Here is a 19,860-nt window from a genome sequence, read left to right as displayed (position 1 = left end):
GTGTTGACGTGAGCCATGACCAGCCTTTCAAAGCACTTCATGGCTATCAACGTGAGTGCTACAGGTTGGTAGTCATTTTGGCAGGTTACCTTAGTATTCTTGGGCACAGGGACTATGGTGGTCTGCTTGAAACATGTTGGTATTATAGACTCGGTCAGGGACCGGTTGAAAATGTCAGTGAAGACACTTGCCAGTTGGTCAGCACATGCTCAGAGTACACATCCTGGTAATATATCTAGCAGTCATCTTTTTTTCTGTACAGTTTCAGGAGGTTAGCATTTTGTTGACAGCTGGATTAGCAACTATAACAGGGGCTGTCAGAAACACTTCAAGAAACCTTAACTAGAAGAATTCTGCATGATAAGGAATTACACTAACTGAGCTGTGATGAAATAAACATTTCCTGGAGCTGATCACTGTGCTGCTAGCGGAGGGCTGCAGTGTGGTTGAAGAAGAATGGGTTGGAAAAAGCTTTTGGTGGTCACAACAGAAACAGATGGTCTAGCTATCCAAAAACAGTAAACACTGAATCAGCACCGTCAGAGGACTTGACCTGAAGTGGTACTAACTAAGCTAATAAGATAAGGCTGAACAGACATGCTGGTTTTCCATAGCAGACCGACCTGGCATGTAAACTCAGTAGTAGGTTAAATCCATGATTAGACACTGGACCTCAGACGCAGTGGGAACCATGGCCGTCAACTGGACGGGATTTCCAATATGTAAACTGCTCAGGATAGCTCTGAGCCGATTCCCAGAATCCGCTTAAATCCCACTGCACTCTGGCTCTATCCCGTGCAGATGTGTCACCATGTCCTCTAACCATGTAGCTAACTGAATTACATTCTTGCCCACAGTGCTCACGGGTGACTTTTGACTAGTTAAAGATTTCGGATCAACTTCCCCTCCACAATACTAACTTTAAACATTTGTAGGGAACAAGATCAGCATACAGGGACAATGTCACACTACACTCAAACCCTTCTCTTCTGAACAATCACATCCAAGTCACATCATTGATGTCAACTGTTTAATGATGGCAAAGACATTAATCCATTTACCCAATACAACCACACTTTGTGTGATTGCTACATTTCCATTACAAAATGGTAGCTAATTACTGCATCTTGGAGGTATGTAACATACCAGTATAACCACACCAGTGATAAGGGTTAGAAACCATTTTTTATAGGGGGTTAAAAGTGACAAGAACAAATACATAAGAGAAAAGCCACAATTCTCCTGTACATGTCTAAAAAAAAACATCTTAGCAGCAAATGATAGTTTTGCAGTTAGGACAAGCTGGCATTAGTCAAGCCAGAAGTTCAATGCATCACTTTATTAGGGGGGGGGGGGGGGGGGGGGGGGCGAATAAAAAGACTCATAGCATGTAAGGGATCTAGTAACTATTCCACAGCTGAAATTCCAAATAAAACATGGGATGGAGATGAGACTTAACCCACTGGACACAAACCGGTTAAATAACCATAAATATTACTTACAACAACAACAAAAAATGTTTAAAAAAAATCTGACATAGAAACAAATGTGATGACGATGAAGCATGGTGGAAAACGGATTCGATTCTCAACATAAAAAGAATTTGGAAAATGTGTCCTTTTTTCACTTATATCCAATTTCATGGTTCGAATATATATATATATATATATATATATTTTTTTTACATCGAGTTGTCAACTTGCGTGAATTTAATCAAATGTAGGATACATTTCAAAAATTTGACGTTGAACTGACATCTTTGCCCAGTAAAGTAATACTTAATTGTCTTACAAAAGTGGGTTGTAAAACCAATACCATTAATGGTCGTTTCAGATCTGATTTGAGTGACTGTGTGGGGCAGGGGTTTGTGTTGGTTCGAATTTGTTTTAATGATTTGGGTGAGAGGGTGATTCTCAACAAAAAAAAAAAAATCAACCCTATACATAAAAGCACATTGTGTTTTAAACAAATATATTTCCTCACAACTGTAAACATATTCCTGTTCAAGTGTATATTGCAATATCCTTTATGTATATCAAATATTTAATAAAAACAAAATTCTATTGACATATACAAAATTAAATAAATTAAGACAGACCAAGGGATCTGTGGTGGAAGTAAAACTATTATTTTATAAGAATTTACATCCTTGTATGTTATCGCGAAGCATAGGCATTTACTAAATTACAAGCAAGTACGCAACATCTGAGATATGCATTTCTTATAAAAAGACAATGTTACTATAAACACCTAAAGTTATTGGCAAATGGAATGATATTTAAAAACGATTGTTCACCATTTTCCATTCCATAGTTTTGGCTGCTTTTTGTGATCTCCTTGGTAACAGCCCCGTTTTACGGCAAGGTGTAGTTCGGAAAAAAGGTAAGAACTGAACAATACATTATACACACACGTATGTGGACACCTCTTCAACACTCGTTGCTGACAGATGTATAAACATTTTTATCGAACACAGCCACGTCAAACATTGGCAGTGGACTGGCCTTATTGATGAGCTCAGATGCCACCTTCCCAACAAGCCAGTTCCTTATATTTCTGTCCTGCTAGAGCTGCCCTGGTGAACTGTAAGTGGTTATTGTGAAGTGGAAACATCTAGGAGCAACAACGGCTCAGCCGCAAAGTGGTAGGCCACACAAGCTCACAGAACGGGACCGCTGAGTGCTGAAGCGCGTACATAAAATAAAAAAACTCACTACCGAGGTCTGGGGCTGTTTTTCATGGTTCGGGCTAGGCCTCTTAGTTCCAGTGAAGGGAAATCTTAACGTTACAGCATACAACGACATTCTACACAATTCTGTTCTTCCAACTTTGTGGCGACAGTTTGTGGAAGGACCTTTCCTGTTTCAGCATGACACTGCCCCCCGCCCAAAGTGACGTCCATATAGAAATGGGTTGTCGAGATCGGTGTGGAAGATCTCGACTGGCCTACACAGAGCCCTGACCTCAACCCCATCGAGCAGCTTTGGGATGAATTGAAACACCAATGGCGAGCCCGGCTTAATTGCTTAAACATCAATGCCCGACCTCTAATGCCCAGCAGCAATGTTCCTACATCTAGCAGAAAGCCTTCCTAGAAGAATAGAGGCTGTTATGGCAGCAAAGGGGCGGGGACCAACTCCATATTAACACCCATGATTTTGGAATGAGATGTTCGACAAGTAGGTGTCCACATACTTTTGGTCATGTAGTGTAGTTCATGTCAACATGACGAATTCAATAATACAGTAGTACAGCCAAACCCCACAGTAGTGTCTGAAGGAATGCAGAAACTTTTCACACTACCTAAAGTAATAAAGATAAACAAGTAACAATACCTCTCGCAACATCTGGAACTTAGATATTGTTACACAGAAATTCAGGAACAGTATCTGTGACATTTTGAAAATTCCTTTTAAAAAAAATCAAAAAAAGGTGGGCCATAACTGTATAAGAGCCAAAGTCCAGATGAACACCACAATAATATACCCTAATTTCTCAGGATATCTAAATGAACACATGCTTTTTTATTTTTTTTACTATAATACTGTTGAACTTCAGATTAAACAAATTCTATTGGACTTAAAAAATAAAAAAATTTGGTTACAATAGGCTGCCTGAGAATTCTGCTTTCATGTTTCTCCCCCCAAACCTCTAGCTTGATGTTATTACCGTCGACATTCACTCAAGACTGCAAGTTAAGAGGCGTTAAAAGCGTGGAAATGCTAGCCTGGCAGTAGCAGGTCAGTTTGTGCTGTAGCCAACTCCTCTGTCGAGTTCGCCGTCATGCCATAAACAGTAAGGCATAACAAGAGACGAGGAGTTGACTAAAGCACTTACATCACATCTGTAACCTGGTTATTGATCATGGCAAAAGGTGTGGGAAATATCTTCAAAAATCTCAATCCCTTTTCAAATGAGAGGAAGTGGAGAGGATTAGTCTTTAGCATTTATCCAAAATGGCACCCTATTCCCTATGTAGTGCATTATTTTTGACGAGAGGCCATAGAGCTCTGGTCTAAAGTAGTGCACTATAAATGAGTAGGGTGTCATTTTGGACACATCCTTAGTTTAATCCCTTTCAACAGGCTGCCGTGGGACAAACGCCAGCCAACCACTAAGTCACCGAATAGGAGTAATCAAGTCTCCCCGTACCCTGTCTCACTGTGGCACCGATAGGATCCTACAAAGACATCTCAGTTTACAGTCTCTGCAGCTATTGGAATATAAAGTCAATATCACACAACCACAGTTGGCAACTCCTTGAAGGCAGCACAGCAGCAAAATAGCACGACGGGGCTCAGAGTAAACAGCGTTAGTGTGTGTGTTAGAAGAGATCAACGTCGTCGTGGCTGCATCGCGGACCAGTGTACGCTACCACCTAGTACCCAATCATGCTCCGGATCATGGCGGGTTTAGAGAAGGGCCAGCCGTACTCGTTGGGCACGGGGCCGTTGACGTTGCATTCGAAGAAGGAGAACATGGGGAACCAGATGCGGGCCCTGCGACTCTGCTGGTAGGCCCTGGTGTTAGCCAGCGTGTGGTAGTACAGGAACAGCCTGGTTGTGATGTAGAAGGCGATGAAGACGTCGATGGAATAGTGTTCATGGGCCGCCAGGATAAAGAAGATGCCAAACAAGTTCAGGACCCAGGACAAGGTGTGGATGAAGTTCCAGCCACGCGGGGTGTCTGTTAGTGAAGACATACAAGCAGAACATTGAACAATGTGTTAGGATGGTTTTCAGTTTCAGTTCTGTTCCAATCAGGAATTGAATGACAACTTCAAGTGATCCTGTAGATTATAACAACAGTTTAAAGCTGTCAGTGGTCTGGTCTTCATGTAGTTATAGCTGATGGACACAGACCTTCTTCCCACTACAGCCAATGACATCTTATAGTCTGCACCAAGAAGACAGTAACAATAAATGATATGGAACAATTACATTCTGTCACAAAGAAGTTGAGCATGGTGATGACCACCGTGTGACCACTGAACATGTAGTCCCCACACGTATGGACCCCTGTGAGGGACATTCCAAATCCACTCCATATGACCAGAGCTCGATGCAGTTTGGCCCACATATCACCATACACCTAGGGGGAAAGAGAAGGAAAGAGTCACGATTGATATTCTAGCCTGTTGTGAGAAGTATAAATTGCCATCTATAGCCTGTGGACAGCAGGGGGCGGGGGGGGGGGGGGGGGGGTTCAGAGGGCCAAACTTAAAATTGGTTACATTTGCTCAGCGTCAAAATTTGACCATCACTTTTAGAATTTGCGATTCTGACTGTCTAGCTTTCATTTCGATTACTGTTAGCAAGCTAGACAGAATGAAAAGTGACTATAGAGGACGTATCAAGCTGGACAGAGTGAAAAGACTGTAAATGTAGTTCCGTCATCATTTCTACACAGTTTTGATTTAGCTAGTAGAGCGGTGGTACCTTTCCTGAGCACTGCAGGTGCTGCCCTGGCACTGACAGGGAGGTCACAAACATGGTGACGCAACGCAGCATGAACACAGTCCCCATGAGGCTGCACAGTCGCCGCAGTAGAATGGACCTTCAGCAGAGCAAACATTACACACATTAACATAGAACATACTACCACAACTTCAATAACTAGGCCAAAAAGGTTTTCAAACCTCTCCTCAGGGACCCTTGGAAGTTTCACACTTTTGTTGTAGCCTTAAAAACTAGCTCACCTGATTCAAGTAGATAAAAGCCTAATGATTAGTTGACAAGTTGAATCAGGTGTGCTAGCTCTGGAATAGATTGAATAAACGAAACAGGTTCCTTGGAGAAGAAACTGAAACTGCTGGACTACACACTTCTATTCTACATAATTCCTCTATTCTAGTCGAGGAGAAATTCTAGATACTAGCTTAAATGTTTTTTTAAATGTCTAGGCTGTGCGATGAACATGTTTTCCTGTGGACCAGTAACCAGTACCCTACCTGTGTTTGTGCAGCAGCAGAACTAGCAGCCAGATATTACACAGGATGACTCCACATGCCTCTGCCATGGCAAAGGCCCATGGTATTCTAGGTACACTGTTAAAAAGAAAGATAAATGGTTATAGGCTGATCTTCAAGCTGTCTGCTACGGAGCACTGTGGGTTATTCTCCCAGGCTTAGCCAACCTCTACTTTTTTTCAAAAAGTGTCACTCAAGCCTAATCGCTAATAACCTAATGAAAAGTATTAACCTATATTCAACATTACTTGACTGGAACAAACGAAACAGCCTCGTAGATTTCTATCCCACTTAAAGGATGCATAGGGTCATCCAGCTCAACTGGGATAATACCTGACAGACCTGCATGAAGTTCTCACAAAAGGCTAACCCTTTCGCTATTTCACACTATGCCGCGTCTCGACGTCAACCTCTAGTCTTGCTCGACCATAAACATACGGAGCTACATTTAGCCTAATTACTGCTTAGTCATTTCACCAACAGTAATCTGACACATTATCACACCATGAGTAAGTCAGACTCAGCACTCGGTGAGAACAAGCCAGACATTCATTATGGCAGAACAGCTAGATCTACTGTCCCAATTGGAGGTCATTGTGAACAGAAGATCAGACAATCCAAGAACACCTGATGGCAGGACATGCTATCGAGATTCAGAACAGGCAATAGTTGCGTCTCGAATGGCACCACATTCCTATATAGTGCACTACTTTCAACCAGGTCCCATAGAGTAGTAGTACACTTCATGGGAGCAATTTGGGACACACCCCATGTCAGGCTTATAATAGACAGTTGCTATCAGAAAGTAGGGCAAGTATCACAATGTCCATCCAGACTGATTTTCCTCCCCCCCCCCCCCCCCCCCCCCCCGCACCATCATGTTTCACTTCATTATCAAGATAAACTTTCACTGTTGCTCTGCAAGCCTAGTCAGGGTTGTATTCATTAGTCAAACAGACTAAATGAATACATTCTGCAACAGAAGCGAATTTACTCCAAACGGAAAACATTTTTGTATGAAATAGAGTTTATATTAATGAAATTCAGATGAGTTCCTCCCAGTTTCATTCCGTTTGCTCGTATTTGGTTGGTCGTACATGTCGTCACCAAAGCATCCGTTAAGGTGAAAAAAATAAAAATAAAAAAAAGTCACAAGATCAAGTCAGTCTAAATGTACACACACACACATTGCTTAGGATGTGGAGGAACAGCATGAGCAACCCACCTGTCTAAGAAAATGTCTGGCAAGGGCGGGTAAGTGCGCATGTCCGGCACCCTGTCATGCACAATCACCATAACGAAAGAGGTAAATCCGAACACAAACACCACATAGATGGCACTAAGCGCCGTCTTCCAGTACTCAGGGTCCAGCCTCCTGCTCCCTCCGTGCTTGTACTTCCCATTCCTATACTGAAGATACTGCTCTCCAACCGGTGCTGTGTCTGTGTTCGAGTTATCGCACTCTCTACTGGAGTCTCCGTTGCAGTGCCAGTCCCCACCCTGAGGCGAGTGCCCGTCGAACGGGACCCCCAGCTCCTCCAGGATGTCCAGGTTGTGTTTCTGCAGCTTGCGGAGGGACACCATCAGCCTCTTGATGTCCCCCAGCACCTTGAGTTCCAGCGGGGGAGAGCGGAGGTCGTATTCACTCAGGGTGAGTAAAGACATGCCATCCAGACGGTGCTTGTTGCACAGCAGGTCTACATAGTGGCAGAAGCCCTCGTCCTTCAGCCACTTGGCTACGTGCTTGGTGGTCCAATGCTGGATGCTCAGCTGGGTACTACTAGACATCTCCCCTTCACTCTGTAAACTGTAGAAGACAAAAAATAAAAGATTAATCTCGACTCCAAAACCAAATCAAACATGCTCTTAAAAAGGGCAACTGCATTCCTGATTTGACCTCTTTTTATATTTGATTCGTTAAGAAATGCTAGTGGCAGTGACTGAATTCAAAACATGAGTTTGTGTCTGGGGTGTGGTTTGATGTGGCTCTCACAGGTGGGATGAGTTAAATTATTTCACCAATTAGCTTCAGCAGGCTGGTGTTTGACCGTGGCAAAGTTGGTTACCTCATCTCTGGGGATAGTTCGGGACCCTCAAATTACACAAGAAAATATTTTAATGTCGCACATCTTTTTAGTTGTCTCATTAAAGGCTTTCAATATTTGTATAGGAATTTCTAAAAATGTATAGTTGATTTGAGGTTAAAGTCATTGAAATTTGGAGCTATTGAACTGTTAAAATATTGTTCCATATGCAATTTACTGATTGGTCTCCAACAATACAGGTTGGGTTGTTCAGCAACAAGACCGCGGCGTGCGCATCTATGGGACAAAACAGACGGGTTGGTTTATACTGTATTCAATAAACATCGTCAACAAACAGCTGCACAATGAGCACTTGTTTATCAAATATAAATGTTACAGTTGTTGGTTAGCGAATTTTTGTGTGCGCCATATTAGCATAGTCAAAACAAGGAATCAAGAAGATGAAAAACGTAATGGAACGACCCCTTAGCATTCCCCACGTGGCAGTTCGTCATTGTTGCAAGCTATTTGGCCATCCAGAATCACAACACGGACGTCTGTCCCATTGAAGCATGGGGTTCGTGGCGGTTTCAGCAAACCCATCTATAGAATCGACTAAGTGGAGAGGGGGGAAAAAGATCTATCAATGTGCCCTTGAGCAAGGCACTTAACCCTAATTGCTCCTGTAAGTCGCTAAATGACTCAAATGTAAATGAAAAGGATCCGGTCGAGTGCAGCTGCGCTCTGAATTCATTACTTGGGTGCTGCCAGCTGGATTGAAATAAACACAAGGAAAACTTACTGTACCCTTCATTCCGTGACATAACATTCTATTCCCTAATCATCTTGCAAATCTCTGTTTTGGACCAGACTGACTTTACACTTTGTAGTAAATTTTGACACTAGAATAACATTTTTTTAAACTCATAACGATGCAACATAGGCCATTTTCAAAACGAGAAAAGCTTTTTAAAAAGGGCAGTCGCTCTTTAAGTCGGTCACAGGTAACATGCATATCACATGAAAAGATATGCAGTGTGTGGAATAGACAAAGTCCCCATATCGATTGGAGGAGCCAGTACCATTTCAAAAGAGAAAACACTGCAACACAGTCATTACACAAGCCACGGAGAACTAGGCAGTCACCATTTTTCACTGAATCAGCATTTCAGCAATACTGTCTGGTTCCCTGTCTAGCATACAATATTTCTACACGAGGCACTGACTTCACACTGTTTCAAGACAATCTTCTCCATTTCTTCCAGTCTGATTAAAATTGTAGTCACTCAACGCAGTTTTCAGCCGAAACTTCTAAGGACTAACGTTAAGTCTAGCCTACAGTACACTGTCAGAAAACCTCTGTATATACCGAGTAATTGTGTAATAAAGCCTAGTTAAAAATCAGACTACTTAGAGGTCAGTGTCCCCTGGCAAGAAAAACTGTCCCATGTCATGTCTCTACTCACCTCCTTGCAAAACATGAAAACGCAATACAGAAAACTAGTATTGGGTGCTAATAGCACAGTCGGTCATTAATACTAAAACAACAAGACAGACAGAGAAGGGTGGTGACATCTCTAGCAACAGCCTACTGTGTCTCCAGCAGGCCAGGCAGAGGGGTTAGTTAGCTAACAGTAGCTAGCTAGTTAGCCATACACATCTGACTGATATATACTACCAAAAGCCCAATTATCTTGCTGTGTGGATAGTTAACTATACAAAAACACATTTCAATGCTCAGAATACATTAGCTATCAGCAACAACGTGTACATTCCGGTCATAACGTTATCAGCTTGTTGGTATGCTAACGTTAGCCTGATATGCTAGTTAGCAATAATAACAGCAAAATACTCACCGGAATTCAGACTCAACTTTTAATGAGCTGCCGCGGAGAGTAAAAAATGACTATACGGCATCTCACATGAGTCTGACGAAACTATATTTACGTTTAGTGTGATAAGACGATTGAAGCAAATCATTTCGTCCGCTTTGCGGTTGACAACACTGGAAGGAGCCGAGCACCAGGTAGTTTTCTCGTACTGAATCGAGCGTCGCTCATTGCTGAATTTATAGTCACTACACTGACCTCTACTGGTGAAATTACAGTATCGGTATGCAAAGACAGCACAGCATGTACTCACACTGAAACAATGTATTGTTCATGACCAGTGAAGTAACCTAACGTCAGCCTGGTCTCAGAAACTAGACGTAACATAGTAAATGTCAATCCAGAGTTTACGAATTGACGGTTTATTAACCCAACTTTACACAGGCTACTGTTTGGCCATAGCCCACGCCAAATAAATTAAAGATAAGCCAACCGTGACCTTCTCTTGTGAAACCCAGACATAAGAGAGAGAACAATGGCTAAACCTGGTCTTAACTTCCAATGCTCCCTCCCTCCCCCTGCCCAACCCCCTCCACGCCACTCCGCCAACCACCAGGATGCCCGGCATCAGAACATTCCAGGCATTCCGGTGATTGGCTGATAGCAGGTTGATTGGCATGTCGAACCCAAGAACACTGGTAAGTACAACACAACCCACTAATAGCCTAACACACCGCTCGCTGTCTGTGCGGGTTGCTACAGTATGTTATGTTTGGTATGTATACATAAGACAGAAAGATATGTCGAGCAACCCAAAGGTTGTGTATTTGATGTTTGAATCTCATCACGGAAAACTTTAGCATTTTAGCAACTACTTTTTTTACTCCTAACCCTTTAACCCAACTCCTAACCTTAACCCCTAGCCTAGCTAACGTTAGCCAACTAGCTAATATTAGCCACAACAAATTGGAATTAGCTATTTTGTAACTATTTGTAAGAATTACAATTCATAATATATTGAATTAATTGCAATTTGTAACATATACTAATTGTAATTTGTAACATTTACAAAATGGTTGTTGACACCCACAAATTAATACATACCATACGAGATGTAACATAGCACATACCATTTGGTGGATTTACATTTACTTTGTTACATCGAAGCCTGAGTCCAGGTTGCATAATGTAGAATAGATTTAAATGAGGTGAGTCACTGTAGCCAACATTAGCTCTATGTAAAGTTGCAAGACACATGTAAAATTTAAGACATAGGTCTAAGTTCAATTACACAAACAGACATCAATCAGGTAATCTTAATTTTAGACTGAGGCGAAGGAACAGCACCTGTTCTTGTTACTATACATAGGCCTAAAGCCTCAACTAGGCTAATTACCATCCTACAACACCAGAACATGAAAAGGAAAGATAGCGGATGTCTCATGAGAACCATTTCTACCAGACTGTATGTGTGTTCCTGTCTTTCTAAATGTATTATATTGAATATAATGTACAGCTGTTGCATTGTTTGACAGAAGAGCCTGCAGGTAAGCATTTCATTGTACTGTATATTACACTACACTGTATCCTGTGCATATGACAAATACACTTTTATTTGATTTGTATGTTGTAGGTACACTTTAAAAAAGTCATCTTTGTTTAAATGGTTCTTCCTCAGCTCGTATGGTTCCTTGGAGAACTCTTGCCTGATAAAGAACCTTTGAGTTAAACGTGTGGGGTTCCGTTTAGAATTCTTCTTCATTCTAAAAGGTTCTTGAAAGGTTCTGGAAGCCTGCAGATGTGTCCCTTTCATAGCACACAGCAAATTGGCCAGTGTTAACTAGTGTAGATTGTTTTCAGTATAACATTTCTAGTGATAGGTAAATTTTACAGGTAAATTAACACTGTAAAATGTTACATTAACACTCAGTGTTGTAAAAGAACCTCAGTGTTGGGGTTAATAACCAGAGTTGAACCATTATTATATTTTCCAGCATACTCTATTGCAGGTTGATTTTTATAATTGTTTGTTTCAATATCAATGTTTTTGCATGTACATTGATTGATGAATTAATCTAATGCTACTTAAATATAAATAACATACATTTTTCTAAACTATTCCAATCTGTTACTTGGACTTATTGCACCCGGGACGGTCCCATATTTCAGCCCCTTTTCAGGTGTCTTTGACTTTTCTTTTTACAAAAAGGTCAATTTGTCAGCAGGACGCACCAACTAATTTGGGCAACAAGAGTGTAGGCCTAATGACAATGGCCGAATGTCTTTTTTTTTGGTGTGTTTTATAACGGATGTGTTTCCATTCGGCAAATGGATTTGGATACTAAAATTACTTTGGAGTGGACAAACGTGTGCAGGTACAGTGAGGGGAAAAAGTTTTTGATCCCTTGCTGATTTTGGTACGTTTGCCCACTGGCAAAGGAATTGATCAGTCTATAATTTTAATGATCAGTTTATTTGAACAGTGAGAGACAGAATAACAACCCCCCCAAAAATCCTGAAAAAACCGCATGTCAAAAAGGTATTGGCAGCAGGTAGTCTAGTGGATAAGGACGTGAGCCAGCAAACGGAGAGTTGCCATTTAGAATCCTGGATCTTACGGGAAAGATCTGGTTGGATGCTGCAACCGGAGGGTGGGGGGGTATCAAAATCCAGTGCCATTTAAAAAAAAACACAACAACTGCTCCACGGGCACCCAGTGTGGTGGCTCCAACCTCTCTAATATGTGTGTGTCTTTCGGTAGGTTGGGTTCAAGTGGAAGTCAAATTTCGGTTGGACATGAAAGTGGACGAATAAAATGATTTACTACTCTACAGTAGATTACCTGGACATGTTTAACATGTCCGTCAGGTGCTGCCTCTCTGTTTGTGGCTTACTGAATTAAGGATCTTTGTCTGCATCCCAAACGACACCCTATTCCCTGTATACTGCTTTACTTCTGACCAATTCTTTTTTATTTTACCTTTATTTAACTAGGCAAGTCAGTTAAGAACAAATTAAGTTAATTAAATTAAGAACGGCCTAGGAACAGTGGGTTAACTGCCTGTTCAGGGGCAGAACGACAGATTTGTACCTCGTCAGCTCGGGGGTTTGAACTTGCAATCTTCCGGTTACTAGTCCAACGCTCTAACCGCTAGGCTACCCTGCCGCCCCAAGGGCCCATAGGTTTCTGATCAAAAGTAGTCATAGGCAATCGGGTGCCATTCTCGGACACACACCCGGGGTGGTGTGAAAGGACACAGTCACAGCCGCCAGTTTGTGATCCTGCCTGACTCACACGCATAGCCTGAGCGCTCCATATTGGGTAACTGTCCCAGTGAGGGTAAACAAACGCCAGCTCACACCTATCAGCTGAAGTGGGAGTATAGAGTGTACTGCTGCTTTAACACACTGAAAACATTGAGTAGTAGCCTAGTCATTCATTTGTAATTTGAGGGGAATTTGGAATTGGAATAATGGCATTCCGGAAGACCAAAAAAGAACCCAGGAAAGAGTACCTATCTGTGAAGGACTTGGAAAAGATTTTGGATTCTTGCACGTTGCGGTTGACCCAGATAAATGAGGTTTGGCCGAACATATTCATAGGAAATGTGTAAGTATTCATTTGAACAATTATTAATCTAAATCGCATTACACTTAGTTTATAGTTCAAGCATTTGTAGATAAAAATACTCATGCAGTTATGATCAATTCTATGTCGATGTCACAGTAAACAGATCAAGTATAACCCAAGGTCATATCACAGGCTACTGCAAACATCTAATGTAATTCAACAGAAGTATTGTTTATCGTTGGTACAGTTTCTGACGAGTTGAAAACTATTTGACAAACTAATATAGCTAGTGCTGCACTACATTTACAATAGTTCAGTCTCACCACCTTCTCTCTCTTTGTCTTACCAGGGCAATAGCCCAAAACAGGAGTACCTTACAGAAGTTAGGCGTCACTCATGTTTTAAACGCTGCTCATGCCAAGCCAGGCAGCATAGGGGACCACAGATTTTATGGCAACAGCTTTGTTTATTATGGTATTCCAGCAGAGGACTCGACTCACTTTGATCTGGATGTTTACTTCAAGCCCGCAGCTGATTTCATTCACAAAGCATTGAAACAACCAGATGGTAAGACTCCTATTCTAAGTCAAGTAGAGCCAATCAGCAGTTGAAACTATAACCAAGTGTTTTGCCTTGTTTGTTTACATTTCCAATGTTTACAAACATTGGTGTTAAACAAGCTTATATTTTGGGTTCTGTCATTTTATATAGAATATCTTTACATGCATGAACAGCAAAAAAGATAATTTGAAGTTGACACATTTAATCTGTTAGGCTGACATTTGGTCTTTACAAAAACACCAACCTCAACTCATTCCCACAGTACACCACTCTGTCCCTGTATAGCACCGACCTCAACCCATTCCCACAGTATACCACTCTGTCCCTGTATAGCACCGACCTCAACCCATTCCCACAGTACACCACTCTGTCCCTGTATAGCACCGACCTCAACCCATTCCCACAGTACACCACTCTGTCCCTGAATAGCACCGACCTCAACCCATTCCCACAGTACACCACTCTGTCCCTGAATAGCACCGACCTCAACCCATTCCCACAGTACACCACTCTGTCCCTGTATAGCACCGACCTCAACCCATTCCCACAGTACACCACTCTGTCCCTGTATAGCACCGACCTCAACCCATTCCCACAGTACACCACTCTGTCCCTGAATAGCACCGACCTCAACCCATTCCCACAGTACACCACTCTGTCCCTGTATAGCACCGACCTCAACCCATTCCCACAGTACACCACTCTGTCCCTGAATAGCACCGACCTCAACTCCTTCCCAGAGTACACCACTCTGTCCCTGTATAGCACCGACCTCAACTCCTTCCCAGAGTACACCACCCTGTCCCTGTATAGCACCGACCTCAACCCATTCCCACAGTACAGCACTCTCTCCCTGAATAGCACCGACCTCAACCCATTCCCACAGTACACCACTCTGTCCCTGTATAGCACCAACCTCAACTCCTTCCCAGAGTACACCACTCTGTCCCTGTATAGCACCGACCTCAACTCCTTCCCAGAGTACACCACTCTGTCCCTGTATAGCACCGACCTCAACCCATTCCCACAGTACACCACTCTGTCCCTGTATAGCACCGACCTCAACCCATTCCCACAGTACACCACTCTGTCCCTGTATAGCACCGACCTCAACCCATTCCCACAGTACACCACTCTGTCCCTGTATAGCACCGACCTCAACCCATTCCCACAGTACACCACTCCGTCCCTGAATAGCACCGACCTCAACCCATTCCCACAGTACACCACTCTGTCCCTGTATAGCACCAACCTCAACTCCTTCCCAGAGTACACCACTCTGTCCCTGTATAGCACCGACCTCAACTCCTTCCCAGAGTACACCACCCTGTCCCTGTATAGCACCGACCTCAACCCATTCCCACAGTACACCACTCCGTCCCTGTATAGCACCGACCTCAACCCATTCCCACAGTACACCACTCCGGCCCTGTATAGCACCGACCTCAACCCATTCCCACAGTACACCACTCTGTCCCTGTATAGCACCGACCTCAACCCATTCCCACAGTACACCACTCTGTCCCTGAATAGCACCGACCTCAACCCATTCCCACAGTACACCACTCTGTCCCTGAATAGCACTGACCTCAACCCATTCCCACAGTACACCACTCCGGCCCTGTATAGCACCGACCTCAACCCATTCCCACAGTACACCACTCTGTCCCTGAATAGCACCGACCTCAACCCATTCCCACAGTACACCACTCTGTCCCTGTATAGCACCGACCTCAACCCATTCCCACAGTACCCGAGCCTGTCCCTGTAAAGCACATTGAATAGTTAGTTATACAGTAACTACTTCCAATCCACACAAAGAAGAATAAGACATCTTACCTTGCAGAACTTTATAAAGTCTAACCATGGATCCTCTCAGAGAGCCTCACCACCAGAGGACAGACAACATTGGAATGATGTGACAGCCAAGCAGCCTAGGCCTCTCTCTCGCTCTCTCTCTCTCTGCAAAGGCAACTTAAATGATCAAAGGCAATGAATTATGGAAACTATTTTTAGATCTCTGAAAGGAACAGAAAGGCCACAGTTTGAGGCAGGCAGTCATGTATGATATTAATAACACGGCCTCTCACTAATTTCTTCTCTCTTTTCTACTTTTCTGGCCACTTCTCAGGCCGTCATTCTACATAACAATTCGTTCTTAATTGACCCGCCTGGATAAATAAAGGTTAAATATATAAAAACAAACAATTCTCCTCTCTCCTCTTCTCTCCTCTCCAGGGAAGATTCTCGTCCATTGCATTATGGGTATGAGCAGATCGTCTACCTTGGTGTTGGCGTACCTCATGTTGTATTGTCACATCCCCCTCCATTGTGCTCTTCAGAAAGTAATCCAGAAAAGAGCTATTTACCCGAACAGGAACTTCCTGGCTCTGCTGCTGGACCTAGATCTTCAGCTGAAGAGAAAACAGAAAACGTGGAAAAGCTGTCTGATTCTGTAGAGATCAGAACACAGCAAAACAGACCTTATCCTCACAAGTTAATATTTGTATCAGTGCACAACGAAGAAGCTTGAAAAGAGGAAGTTGATTTTCAAATCAAGTGGGAATGAATCTGTCAAATCCCTTTCTAGTGCACAAACTACCTAAAACAAACAAGTATACCTCACTTACATACAGTATGTTGAATAAAATATGTTGCAAAATTTTGGGGGATTTATAATTCATTTGAAAGAGCATTATAAACATATGTATGGATGTTGTATATTTTCAGCAGTGCCATCAAACGAGGTCATTGGTAAACAGAGCTCAGACAATGGCTGTGTCCACACAGTGAAGGAACATTCTGTTCAAGAAATATCAACACAGGAGACACGAGCAGTATCTCTAAAGCTATTTTGTCGCTGCCGACAAAAACCAAACCGTGTGTCCACTCCCACTCTCCATACCTACTGGTAGCTCACATAACCTTGGGGGTATGCAGAAGAGATGCCAGAATTATTTTGAGCCGAGGTCATTCAGGTGTAAAAATAGAAAGAAAGAGTTAAGGCAGATGTCTACTACCTACAGCCAGTTGTGCTGTTAGAATACATGTACAAGAGCTCCGGTTTAATGAGATTCTAATATGTTTCATGAGTAAGTAGTCTGTTAGAAGAATAACTCATCTCTGTACAATATCCATTTGGATGTACACTAAAGTGTAGAAAACATTAGGAACAGCTTCCTAATATTGAGTTGGACCTCATTTTGCCCTCAGAACAGCCTCAGTTCGTCGGGGCAAGGACTCTACAAGGTGTCTAAAGAGTTCCACAGGGATGCTGGCCCATGTTGACTCCAATGCTTCCCACAGTTGTGTCATGTTGGCTGGAAGTCCTTTGGGTGTTGGACCATTTTTGATACACACGGGAAACTGTTGAGTGTAAAAAACCCAGCAGCGTTGCAGTTCTTGACACAGTCACACCGGTGCACCTGCCACTTACTACCAAATAAAATAAAATCACATTTTATTGGTCACATATGCATATTTAGCAGATTTTATTGTGGGTGTAGCGAAATGCTTGTGTTCCTAGCTCAAACAGTGCATTAGTATCTAACAATACACACAAATCTAAAAGTAAAATAATGGAATTAAGAAAAATATAAATATTAGGACGAGCAATGTCAGAGTGGCATTGACTGAAATACAGTAGAATCGAATACAGTATTTACACTACCAGTCAAAGGTTTTAGAACAACTACCCATTCAAGGGTTTTTCTTTAGTTTTACTATTTTCTACATTGTAGGATAATAGTGAAGACATCAAAACTGCAAAATAACACATATGGAATCATGTAGTAACCAAAAAAAGTGTTAAACAAATCCAAATATATTTTGTATTTGAGATTCTTCAAATAGCCACCCTTTGCCTTGACGACAGCTTTGCACACTCTTGGCATTCTCTCAACCAGCTTCACCTGGAATGCTTTTCCAACAGTCTTCAAGGAGTTCACACATCCTTCACTCTGCGGTCCGACTCATCCCAAACCATCTCAATTTGGTTGAGGTCGAGTGATTGTGGAAGACAGGTCATCTGAGGCAGCACCATCACTCTCCTTCTTGGTCAAATAGCCCTTACACAGCCTGGAGGTGTGTTGGGTCATTATCCTGTTGAAAAACAAATGACATTCTCACTAAGCCCAAACCAGATGGGATGGTGTATCGCTGCAGAATGCTGTGGTAGCCATGCTGGTTAAGTGTGCCTTGAATTCTAAATAAATCACAGACAGTGTCACCAGCAAAGCACCCCCACACCATCACACCACCTCCTCTATGCTCACGGTGGGAAATAGACATGTGGAGATTATACCTTCACCCACATCGCGTCTCACAAAGAGATTGTCCTCAGCACAAGGTACACCTGTGTAATGATCATGCTATTTAAACAGCTTCTTAATATTCCACACCTGTCAGGTAGATGGATTATCTTGCCAAAGGAAATTGCTCACTAACAGGGATGTAAACATATGTGTTCACAAAATTGGAGAGAAATAAGCTATTTGTGCGTATAGAAAAATGTTATTTTCAGCTCATTTTCTTTTCAGCTCATGAAACATGGAACCAACACTTTACATGTTGCGTTTATATTTTTGTTCAGTATAGAGCAGAGCTGCAGCTCAACATGAACACCATGGAAATCAGCTTTTTTGCCCCTGACTTGAGAAGAGAAGAGGATATGTACTTATAGATAAATGAAGAAGAAGAAGATTGTATAAAGCACATTGTTTTGTACTTGTGCAGAGACTTTAGCTACACCATTAAAAACCTTTCCAGTTGTTTTTACTGTAACTTACAAACAACTAAGGGGGAGAAGAGATTTTTTTGAATTTTTTTTTTTTTACAGTATTTTACCGTAATTTTAGGGGGTATAAAAGGTATAATACCACTTTCACTTCAAGAGGCCTTAACAAAGGCTCCCACACTGGCAGTGAATACAGGGTAAAACAGGCCAAAGGACGTGGCAAATAGTGACACTTGCCACCACTCCAATCTGTCCCCTATATACACATTTAAGTGTAGAAACACTGCTACGGCCAATCAGTTTAGTTGGCACAGGACTCTCGCTCACGGGCGGCACAAATTTAGCCTCTTCATTAGCCTCTTATACGCCTCAAAATATGTTAAGGAGCCAGGAACACACCTCTTGCACTAAGATGCAGGTGCCAGTAGGGAGGCCCAAATGCTGTGGGGTTACAGTAAAGTACTGTTAAACCAAAGTTTATTTGGAATTTACAGTATAACTTACTGTTTATGCCTAAAAAAAATATAATAATCACCAAGAGTGCATTGCCATATACTGCAAATAATGAATACATGTTTTATTGTATAATACTGTCAAAACAACATTCTCTCTCATGGATAAAGCTATCGAAATGTTGCAGTGCACTTCCATATGATACTCCAGGCCTCTTTTACGAAAGGTCACAGAAACAGATTTGGTCTCAATGACTCGTCCCTACGGACATGACAATAATTCTCCATAGCCCACCACTGAGCATCACATTTAAATCTCTACACCCCAACTGTAATTCAAATAATCAGCTGCAGCTGCATTGCTAATGGTTTATTTACAATGACAATGACGAGGATAAATAAGTCTGATCTCTAGCCAATGCCGAGAGCAGAATCAGTCCAAGCTAAACGAACGCAAATATATACAGTATGAATAATATATGAGGCTTTTCGCATTCCCAGTGTGTAAATGTTGCTCTCGTTTGAAGGGGGGAAAAAAGGGATATATTTTATATATTATACAGTTTTAGTTATACTGTATAATACTGTATATATAGAATACTGATTCTGAGGAAAGAAATGTGTTTTATTTGAGAGTTACTGTATTAAAGACAAGTCATTGTAAACTGTATGGCATTTTTCTCTGGACTTCCTGATTAGTTATACATACAATGAATACAT

At 42.1% G+C, this 19,860-nt stretch overlaps 2 protein-coding genes across 3 annotated transcripts; one reads left to right on the top strand and one right to left on the bottom strand.

Moving 5' to 3' along the window:
* Positions 1 to 1,015: 1,015 nt before the first annotated feature.
* LOC109870161 (sphingomyelin synthase-related protein 1-like) lies at positions 1,016 to 10,348 on the bottom strand. 2 transcript variants are annotated; one of them, XM_020460536.2, is made up of 6 exons: positions 10,135 to 10,348; positions 7,194 to 7,775; positions 5,951 to 6,046; positions 5,439 to 5,556; positions 4,941 to 5,091; positions 1,016 to 4,686 (listed from the first exon to the last, which is right to left on the bottom strand). In XM_020460536.2, the coding sequence occupies exons 1-6, from the start codon at positions 10,206 to 10,208 to the stop codon at positions 4,379 to 4,381; spliced, it is 1,329 nt and encodes a 442-aa protein (XP_020316125.1). In that variant the 5' UTR covers positions 10,209 to 10,348; the 3' UTR covers positions 1,016 to 4,378. The 2 variants fall into 2 exon arrangements, with proteins under 2 accessions (XP_020316125.1, XP_020316126.1); XM_020460537.2 differs by lacking the exon at positions 10,135 to 10,348 and adding an exon at positions 9,849 to 10,056 and having other exon boundaries at positions 2,106 to 4,686.
* A 2,691-nt stretch (positions 10,349 to 13,039) lies between these two features.
* Positions 13,040 to 16,618, top strand: LOC109870162 (dual specificity protein phosphatase 13-like). Its single transcript, XM_020460539.2, has 3 exons — positions 13,040 to 13,431; positions 13,742 to 13,959; positions 16,192 to 16,618. Exons 1-3 carry the CDS (start codon positions 13,295 to 13,297, stop codon positions 16,410 to 16,412), a joined length of 576 nt encoding a protein of 191 aa, XP_020316128.1. The 5' UTR covers positions 13,040 to 13,294; the 3' UTR covers positions 16,413 to 16,618.
* Positions 16,619 to 19,860: the final 3,242 nt, after the last annotated feature.

Source organism: Oncorhynchus kisutch, linkage group LG25, assembly GCF_002021735.2.
Source record: "Oncorhynchus kisutch isolate 150728-3 linkage group LG25, Okis_V2, whole genome shotgun sequence".
Classification (NCBI taxonomy): Eukaryota; Metazoa; Chordata; class Actinopteri; order Salmoniformes; family Salmonidae; genus Oncorhynchus; species Oncorhynchus kisutch.
The sequence above is the reverse complement of the archived record's forward strand: the minus strand, read 5'-3'. Positions and strand labels throughout refer to the sequence as shown.

Excerpts from the sequence above, each read along its gene's own strand:
- LOC109870162 (XM_020460539.2), top strand. The coding sequence starts at position 13,295 with ATGGCATTCCGGAAGACCAAAAAAGAACCCAGGAAAGAGTACCTATCT. Across the intron at positions 13,432-13,741 it reads AACATATTCATAGGAAATGT|GGCAATAGCCCAAAACAGGA; the intron begins GTAAGTATTCAT and ends TTGTCTTACCAG. Across the intron at positions 13,960-16,191 it reads AGCATTGAAACAACCAGATG|GGAAGATTCTCGTCCATTGC; the intron begins GTAAGACTCCTA and ends TCTCCTCTCCAG.
- LOC109870161 (XM_020460536.2), bottom strand. The coding sequence starts at position 10,208 with ATGTTACGTCTAGTTTCTGAGACCAGGCTGACGTTAGGTTACTTCACT. Across the intron at positions 5,092-5,438 it reads ACCTGCAGTGCTCAGGAAAG|GTGTATGGTGATATGTGGGC; the intron begins GTACCACCGCTC and ends CTTTCCCCCTAG. Across the intron at positions 4,687-4,940 it reads CAACTTCTTTGTGACAGAAT|ACACCCCGCGTGGCTGGAAC; the intron begins GTAATTGTTCCA and ends CTTCACTAACAG.